The sequence below is a fragment of the Pinus tabuliformis genome, chromosome Q (genome assembly GCF_031772625.1).
Source record: "Pinus tabuliformis cultivar Carrire ecotype Pingquan chromosome Q, CPIR1, whole genome shotgun sequence".
NCBI lineage: Eukaryota > Viridiplantae > Streptophyta > Pinopsida > Pinales > Pinaceae > Pinus > Pinus tabuliformis.
The window spans coordinates 1,038,842,805-1,038,852,716 of NC_142296.1; the positions used below are offsets into that span (position 1 = coordinate 1,038,842,805).

At 34.3% G+C, this 9,912-nt stretch overlaps 1 protein-coding gene across 1 annotated transcript; it reads right to left on the bottom strand.

Annotated features, from left to right (window-relative positions):
- Positions 1-3,325: 3,325 nt before the first annotated feature.
- Positions 3,326-7,781, bottom strand: LOC149223041 (protein BOBBER 1-like). The gene is made up of 6 exons (XM_089385726.1): positions 7,062-7,781; positions 4,793-4,965; positions 4,508-4,556; positions 4,253-4,419; positions 3,695-3,778; positions 3,326-3,592 (listed from the first exon to the last, which is right to left on the bottom strand). Exons 1-6 carry the CDS (start codon positions 7,507-7,509, stop codon positions 3,554-3,556), a joined length of 960 nt encoding a protein of 319 aa, XP_089241852.1. The 5' UTR covers positions 7,510-7,781; the 3' UTR covers positions 3,326-3,553.
- Between the last annotated feature and the right edge of the window lie 2,131 nt (positions 7,782-9,912).

Sequence of the window (9,912 nt, forward strand, 5' to 3'; positions counted from 1 at the left end):
ATTTGGCAAGGATCCACCTGAACCACTTCCTCGGCCATCAATGATACATCTTCTTTGGACTAAGGACTCCTCTTATCTGTGATCTCTCCTTATGTTTGCATATTCTCTCCCTTTGATGAATAGAGATGGATTTTACTTTTGGCCATGACTACATCTAGCCCCCCCTATCAATGTGGTGTCCTTCTGCATGCAACATTTCTTATTTTATGCTTCTGATATTTCTCCCCTTATGATTGTGTTGTACATGAATAACAATTTTGTCTTCTACAATATACCTTGTGAACTATAGTTGGATGCTACACATTTTATTAAGAAAAAAGGAAAAGAGGCCACTCCTGACCTCTCTAAGATACTCAAAATATTTCTAGGTAATTGTTACATAAAGATATTTGTGACCTGTTCTTTTGAAAAAAATGTATTCTAACTTGACATTTTGATCAGCTACCTATTCTCTGAGAAAGTGATATTTGATAGGGATGTGCTTAGTATTCAAGTGTAAAATAGGGTTCTTCTTTGACATATTTATAGCACTTGTGTTATCACAAATAATGGGAATAAGTTGATCGTGATTTACTTTCATGTTTTGCAAACTTTGTTTCATCCAAAGAACTCGAGTACAAGTAGACGTTGCAATGTATTTTTTCTTCATCTATAGATAGGGAAATAAAAGCCTATTACTTACTTAGCCAAGAAACCAAAAAACAATCCCAAGTAAAATGCTCCTCCACTAGTGATAAGAATTCTTATCACCCATGCTTCCTTCCTAATCGACATCTATATATGTTGTTAGAGTGAAGTATTTGCTTCTTGAATAACACAAGCCAAATTACAAGGTGCCTTTCAAATATATGAAGATTATTTTCATAGCTAGTACATAGCTCTCTTCTGGGGTAGATTAGAACCTTCCAACTTCCAACCAAACCAAGTTCAATTGGTGTTTGGGACTCATTCTCTTATTTCCCATATGTCAAAATGTTTTCCATGGATGACTTGGACTTATCCTTTTGTTCTCCTTACCTTCCTCTTAAAGAGAAAAATTAAGGATAATGATGTTATTTTAGATCCCTCATAATGTATTTGATATATTCCTTACCTATATTCTCATTAAAACCATCCTTGATTGTCATGTTTTTCCTTTATTTAATATTTTCATTGTTAAGGACCCTATTATAGGTGAAACACCAAAAGTCTGTATCAAATGATTAAAGATTTCAAAATAAAATAGTTGGATTTTGATTGCATGATAACTTCAATTTTCTAAGTGGCTAAAATTTTCTCTAGTAATTTTAAGTGTCTAAGAGTATTTAAAAATAGATATTATGATTATTTTGAACGAAGTCATTTGGTATATGTTGTAAATGAATTAATGGCGATATTCTTCTCTTATATCTACTTTTGAAAATACTTCATCGCCTTTCATCAAATTAAAGAAATTATCAACTCTAGGCAATCAATATTGAATTCTTATCATCGTTTTGCTTAATTTTCAATAGTTGATATAAAGTTTCAATGATCCATATTTCTTCTTTATGAATATCATTAATACTCCCCATAATAATAGGCTCGTGTATATATCTCAAATCTAGTTCTTGGAGTTGCATTTACAATTTTAATATGGTTGCATGATTCTCTCTCAGTCTTTTTATATTTCTATATCATAAGATAAGATACAGCTAACATAAAGTTTCAATGATCCATATTTCTTCTTTATAAATATCATTAATGTTCCCCATAATAATACACTCAGTGTATATATCTCAAATCTAGTTCTTGGAGTTGCATTTACAATTTTAATATTGTTGCATGATTCTCTATCAAATTCACATTAATTGGTTTGAACAAATTTCTAAACTTGTAATACCCAACAAATTTATCATGATATCAACAAGTGATATCAAAATCATTAAACATATAATCATATTATATAATCTAACAAGTAATATCAAAATTTGAAACAACTAACGATAAAACATAGTGATATCAAAATTTGAAACGACTAACGATAAAACACATAAATCAAATCTCAAATCTCAAATCCAAACAAATGTAAATCTCAAACCTCAAATCCAAACAAATGTAAATCTCAAATCTCAAATCCAAACAAATGTACAAACGTGGTAATCAAATCTCAAATCCAAACAAATGTATAAAAGTTCTAACCACTAATATTAATACTCCAAACAAAAAAAATACCCTACTCCAAAAAAAATTAACATTATCCTATTATACATATAGAGAGAAGATCATGGACAAAAAAATATCCTACTCCAAAGAAATTAACATTATCCTATTATACATTAACATTATCCTATTATACATATAGAGAGAAGATCATGGTCATATAGAGAGAAGATTTTATCCTATTATACATAGAGAAAAGATCATGGTCATATAGAGAGAAGATTTTATCCTATTATACATAGAGAAAAGATCATGGTCATATAGAGAGAAGATTTTATCCTATTATAAATATAAAGAGAAGATCATGGTCATATAGAGAGAAGATCATGGTCATCAAAGCAAAAGGCTAAAATAAAATATCAAAGCAAAAGGCTAAAATAAAATATCATTGAAGAAGCTTTTTTACCAAGAATCCCTTCCAACAAGAATATAAAAAAGGAAACTATTACTGTGGAAGGAAACTAGAAGAACACCTTACAACAAGCATATAAAAAAGGACATTATAATGTGAAAGGAAACTAAAATTTCTTAATAAAGATATCCGCTGATTATGTTATCTTATAATCTGAAATAGTTTCGGGTTCTTCAACAAAATGAATGTTGAGATATTTCAATATTCATTTTTTAAAAGAACGCAAAGACTATTTTCATGAGGTGTAAAAAGGTCCCAAGTTTAAACCTCTTGAAAAGGAGGTGAGGAAGGGAGCCACCCTCAACCAATGGCTTTATAATTTTTTTAATAAACAGAAAAAACACTAACCAAGAAGAGTGAACACTTGTGATAAATTATTGAAGCACTCAAATACAACTTCATTAAAACTTATTTAAATGTCCTAGGTTTAAAACCTCTTCATAACACTTGTGATGAATTATTGAATCACTCAAATACTAACATTAAAAATGATTACAGTTATAGCATTCCACATGCAACTTCATTACAAATTATTGCAGTTATAGCATTCCGAATATAGTTTGATTGCACATAATTGGTTCCGTAACCAAGTAAAAACTTTATTGCAAAGAATTGCGGGCTAATTTAATGTAGTACTAAGTTACATTCCAAACAAAAGCCAACGTAACATATCAAATCACATGGCCAATGAGCAATATACACCAATCTTAACCCACTTCATTGCACAAATAATGAAACAAAACTAGAACCCTATGTTTGATATTTCTAGAGTGACAAAAATGTAGCATAGAGCATCTTATAATGCATCATATCAGTTCCGTTGACATGCAAGAGAGACCAATAACATGATTTCCTATAGATTCACTATACCAGTTCACAAAATATAAAAAGCACACTGATTTCCTTCAAGATCCCCTATACTAGTTCTAAAAAGTCATTTACAGGACGCCAATTGTTTTCCTAAGATATCTTCGCCTTGGAGAAATCCATTTCAGGATGCTGCAGACATTGAGAGAGATTTATAAATTATAAATGTCTGAACAACTGTTATAACGGAAAAACATTCAAGATATGCAATGCCCCAAGACACACAAATCATACCTGAGCCATGAATTTCTTCAATATTTCATGCTTTTGCTGCTCATCACTTGAAGGTAATCCCATGGCTTTCTGTCTTTGATCATACTGTAGAAACAGCGTAAATAGAACAGTTAATGGAAGCTTTTACTAAAACACACACAAAATTCCCTAGCGAACTATAATCATAACCTAGCTAAGAAGTCAAAAAGATATTATAAATTAATAAACTCTGTATTTGGAAATCCTGTTTCTTCCGCTTTAAAAAAGACTGTAGGTTGTACAACAATTCTGTATGTTTATCCAGTGATTATATCATAACATATGTCACGCAGTAGCAATCTACTGTACTTAAAAGTAAAAAGACAAATTTGCTCAAGAAAATAGATTTTCATCAAAGCTCTAATTAGTTTCACAACAAACTGGTTGGAGTTTCAAAATCATTCATAGGAAAAGAACAGGACAATGGCGAGAGTCGCTATTCATACAACTAAAGCTAGTCACTATTGCCATTGCAGATCACTGAAATTTGGGCAGTGGTTTAACATTTAGAGCTGATTAGCAGGGTAGACTCGTGAATACCATCATTTTTTCCACAGTCTGTCGTGTCTCCGGATCCAGATCAGATAGCTTGCTATTCTCAGGTTCTACCTTTCGAGTATTGATTTCTGGCTCACCCTTTACAACACAACTCCACCACTCCATTTGATTTTGTTTTGTCAAAGAAATTGACAGGACCCTCGTATCCTCTGTTTTACATCAATCAATAACCATTCATCAATGATATAAAGAATAACAGATACACAGCAAAGGCCAAGGATGTGCTTGATATATTACCTATTTGCCACACGGAGTCATCTACCCTTACTGGTGCAAAGAACTCACCCTGAAAATAAAACATCCACAAGGGATTTACATCAAACTCCCAGTAAACCAATCAAAATATGAATATCCCTTCAATCAATTTAATCTCCGACATAAAACAAAAGTGGCCTAGATTTGAATGTTATATCCAGGTGAGAAATACAGGCCATGCATATTGGATTAGTGAAATGATTGATCTGATAAAGCTCAAAACACAACAGATGACTTACAGCTAAGAAATGCAAACAAATGACTTACAGCTAAGACATGAGGTTGCCCTTTCAGCCCTGCCTTTAGAGAAGTCTTCTTTATGTCACAGACAATCGAACGTTTGTTGGTACCAGGTGGAAGTGGTATTGTAACAGTAACCTCTGATAGAGTCTGTGTCCATGAATACTTCTCAAGATTCGCTCCATTACCAGTGTTTGGGGCTAGATAAGATACATGCAAAAAACCGTCAACAGGAAAATGAAATCTACATCCTTCTAAAAAAGGGAAGGAAAAAAAAATCCACAAATTGAAGAAAACTGTAGAACAACTAATTCCAGCAACATGATTATCTTGTCATGAACAATAAAAAATGAAATTAGGATAAACGTAATTTTAGCCAGTTTGGCAATCGTTTCCATTTGCATATTCTATGAGCAATTGATGAAAGAAGTCAGCTAAAGCTTGTCAGCATCAGGATTATAGTGAAACATAAAGGAACCGCTCCAACACAAATATAATCCTAATCATAAGTAGCTAATACAGATACAAATTGGTTTCAGTAAATAATCAACATATAATGAAACGGAGAAATGGTCAATCAATATAAATGTATCAATATATGCCAATCGTAAGTTGTAACCATAAATGTTCTTCCTCTTTGACCCCAACGTCCTTCACCGTTGACTCTATTCCTTGATGTCTAGCCATCATCTTATTTTGCAGCTATCTTTTTATAACCCTACAGCTATCATATATTTTATTGTTCATAATCCTTAATGATTTTCGAAGTTCATTAACTCTATTCAGTTGCTCCCTTTGTTACCAATAATTGCACAAAGCAGTACTTTGCAAGTATATACCATTTGAAAGGAATATTAAACTCTCAGTCTTCAGATATAGACAGCACGGATAGCTTATGGTTTCGTTCTTTACATCAGCAATACAATAGACCCTTCTATGCCACTACAGGTTCTACAATTCTATATAGACATCTTCAAAAGGAGAAGTGGAAATAGCTGCACACAGACAAACAAAACAGAACTTTATTGATATTCAAGAACTTAAAAGGTGATATATAGGTCCTATAAAGGGAAACTCCCAGTCAGAAGACACCCTGTTCCAGGACACACAAGAAGCCCTCATTTGGACAGCCCAAAAATATCAAGTAATTACTGTTAGGGAAGGAGTCAGATTCTACTAGAGCAACAACAGTGACCAGCAATCCCAAAGATAAAATAACAAATTCACTTTCATCCTCAATTTGAAAAGTGGACGTTTTATTTTAATTCTATCCAAGAAGAAGCCCCTGACAGCAGAAAGCATCCAAAGAAAAGGGATATAGAGTCCTTCCAGATGAGTCCTCTGCCTCATCATTACGCCATCACATTAAAGAGTAATGGTCATCTTCTCCATTTTGCTTTACTTTATTCTACACATTTCATCCATTAACATTTTAAGGTGCACTTAGAAATTAGGCCTAAACGTTCTTAATTTTATTTTATAAATAAAAATTAATTAATTTATTCACCAGCCTAACATTATGTCAGGTTATGAATCTCTTCAACACACATTTATTCTCTACGTGAAAAAAAATTGTTCAAGCTCTCTTTTTATGTATAACATTGGAGATGGCTATAAAATCAAGAATTAAGGATATTCGTGTTACTAACTCAGAATGCACCTCGATTCTCTCTTTGCATAGATATTGTTCAGGACCAAGAATATGGGTAGGATTGGCTGGATTGGTGACCCATAATTCCTAATAAAGGTCAAGGACTAAGGCCTAAAACGTCAATCAGTGATTGCAGTACTATGCTGCAACCTGAGGCCAGGAACTGCTTTTAACCATTCGGTTCAAAATGTGGGTTAGGGCCCTCACCGCATGGAAGCGTTAATATTTTTACTTTTCGAAATTACACAAGCATTACTATTCGCAGGCAATTTCCACCTGTGGGACATTCTCCCTTGGGCAAATCAATTTCCTGGACAAGAAAGAACGCATCTGCGTGGAGCCCTCTGATTACATAGACTGACTACATCAAATGTTAGCTAGAGTGGAAGGGCTTAACCTGAGAGCCTCAGATTTAGTAACGGTAAGGGATTACAACTTCCATGAATTATGGATTCTAATAAAGGCGATCTTAACTGACACTGATACCAAATCATTATTCTCGATCACTATACCTAAGCATTGAAGTAGATAAAATAAGCACAAATTGATCTGATATTTCCCAAATCTTACCATTAAGAAAAAATTGGATTTTTTTGAAAAGGGAAATTAAAAGCAAAGAAAAGGGTTTTAGGAAAGCCAACTCACTGATACCGTCGTCTTCGGAATCCTTGGGTTTATGGTTCTCTGGCGCTTCTGCCTTATCAATAACGGCTGCTTCTTCTTGTTTCTTGAGGGATGAAGTTGAAGGAGCGGCGGTGTCACCTTCTTTCAAGCGCTTGTCGGCAATCTTCTGCCGAACCTCTTCAGCTTTCCTCTTCTTCTCTTCGGCGTCTTTTTTCTTGGCCGCAGAGACAATGTCCGCAATCTTTTTGTCTGCGGCGTCGTCCTTGAACAAATCAGACTTTCTTCGAAGGAAGTCGATGACATTGTCAAGAAAAACGAGGGCAGGTTGGTCCTTCAGAACTCTCTCAAGGGTTTCATCGTAAGGGCCTGTAGATGCAGATGCGAATGGTGCAGGAGATGAGGCCTCTGGGTTTGGAGAGGGTTGCTCCTGCACTTTTTCTTCTTCTTCATAATCTGAGATTACTGCCATTTCGAGAAAATTGTACACAAACAAACACAGGGGAGATTGGCGAGCTTGGATTAATTTCAGCGAATGAACAAACAAACACAGGGGAAATTGACGAGCAAATCAAACAGACAGAAGATTGGCTTGATTTCAGCCACAACGGTAGGAATGAGTTGTTACAGTCTGCAGATCCTCTTAGCTCTTAACAGTTTTCCACTTAAATTGTTCGGATTGCCTCTGGAACTTTGTGGAGCCTCTCAATATATAGCTGGGCATAAAGGAAATGTGGACACATAATTTTTAACTGACATGTTCAACCGTGCCCCAAAGGTGATCAATGGGCTTTAACTATTTTATTTTGCTTAATTTTCGTTTGATGTTTTAAAACATATATTATTTTAGGTTAGTCAACGCAAGTTGTTTGTTAGGGGTGCCGTGGGGTTGTTTTCTTATTTTTAAGGGTATGTCGAAAGGATTTGTGTTAGAAATTTTTGAAGGCATTATCTATACATTATTAGTGTAAGAGGATAATATGAAGCTTAAGAGGATATAAATAATATGAAAGTAAGTTCATCACCAATTTTAGTTTCGAGTTTTGGTGTTTGAAATCGATTTAGTAATCTTAGTCATCTATTTAAAATTTGAGCATTTTTAAAAAAAATAGTGAAGTAAAGAGTATTGCTTTTCTCCGAGAGTTAAGTAAATGAAGTTGAGGGATTCATTTATAATCATCCATTTAGTGATTCATTTATAATTATTATTTTAACATTGGGTTTTGTTTTTAAATGGGGTATGTTTTATTTTTATTTTTAGTATATTATTGGGTATAAAGACAATATATATTATAATCAAGAAATTGATATTGGGTATGAAGATACAATATAATATTAATAATCAAGAAAATGATGTTTTAGCTAAGGAAACAATTAAGCTTATTATTAGGGTTTTTCATAAAAATGGGGACCAAGTCATACATTAGTGCTTTGTATGTTATTGGGTATGACAACACAATATTAACACTATCAATCAATAAAGGTCATAGCACCTCCACCACCATATGATTTTAAATAATGGATCGAGACATAAGAGAATTTACTCCATGCAAGCCTTAATTTTTGGCCAACATTTTGAATCATGTTAATGCATCTTTTTAAAGCTCATGTGGGATGATGATATATTATGTGGTTGGCTTCGGTGGCATTGTTAGGTGGTGGATTTTGTTGGGTTGGAATTTGTCCTTGGTAAAGACTTCTCTCTATTTCTACATTGTGTTTTGGAACCTCTATATGGTAAGAAAGATCTCAATGGATCTCCAATGTAATGGCATCCCTCTAATATGACAATTTGACATTTGTATGGTGTCTAGTTTTATTTTATTTAAAGAAATTCTAATTGTTTCATGGTGTTGTTATTTTGGATCTTTGGGTTTTGATGTCATTGATTTTTTGGTGATTAGCAGTATATACTTCCTAGCTATGTTTGATGGTGTTTGGAACATTGAATTTGACATCTCATTTGTGTCGTGGAAGTTGGATTTTTGTCTCTAGTTATCCCTGCTCTAACCATTTTATCTCATCCCTTGGTGGTAGAGTCTATCTAATAGATATACTCATACTTTAGATTGGCACTTGTAATGTGGTTATTCCTTGTGTGGATACCATCCCCTTATACATGGATTACCGAGAGGCTCAAGAATCTTGTAGGGTTCTTAGAAGGCACAAGGGATCCTTCAATAACAATAGATGTAATACCTTCAAGTTGTAAATGTACATATGTTATATACGATGGAGTTGTAGTGGCTACAACCACCCTCCAAAATTTTGGCTCTCTTGCAAATTTCAGAGCCTACCTTGGATCCTGTGATCGATCATTCCTTGGTCACTTGTTGGTAAGGTGATGATCTCAAGCCTCCTCCTTGATCTTAAGAGTTGTTCACGTTCTCATCTTTATGCAATATGTGTCATCTTTGGGCATAAGGATTGTTATTTGTCACGCAAAGGGAATGTTGTTTTGCTTCAAGGGAAATATTGTGCGTATGAGTTGTTTTCATTACATAGACATGTTTCACACTCACTTCACGCACTCTTGTCACGAAGGTCATTGCATCAAGCAAAGCATGTTTTATACATTATGGATGGTCTACGTTGTATCACTAAGTGTTCGTGTGTGATCATAGTAGAGTCCTATCAGTGTTTACATCTGTTTCACTAATCTCACACTTAGCCAATTTCCCGATCAACCTAGCCTTATCCAGCTTCATGGAATTGTGCACTTTGCTTATGCAACCCTTAAGCTTTTTCCCTTGCCTGCTGAAACTGTGCAGTGCGCAGAGACACCAGTCTTCCTTGGCATCCAAAACTGCGCAGTGGATTCCTCTAGTGTCATTTCCCCCAACCAGAACCCACTGTCTCCGGAAACTGCACAATA

What these genes read in the sequence shown, in the direction of transcription:
- LOC149223041 (XM_089385726.1), bottom strand. Translation starts at nt 7,509, where the DNA reads ATGGCAGTAATCTCAGATTATGAAGAAGAAGAAAAAGTGCAGGAGCAA. An exon ending in TGACTCCGTGTGGCAAATAG is followed by an intron (nt 4,420 to 4,507) that starts GTAATATATCAA and finishes GATGTAAAACAG; the next exon opens with AGGATACGAGGGTCCTGTCA. An exon ending in AGACTGTGGAAAAAATGATG is followed by an intron (nt 3,779 to 4,252) that starts GTATTCACGAGT and finishes CTGTTTCTACAG; the next exon opens with TATGATCAAAGACAGAAAGC.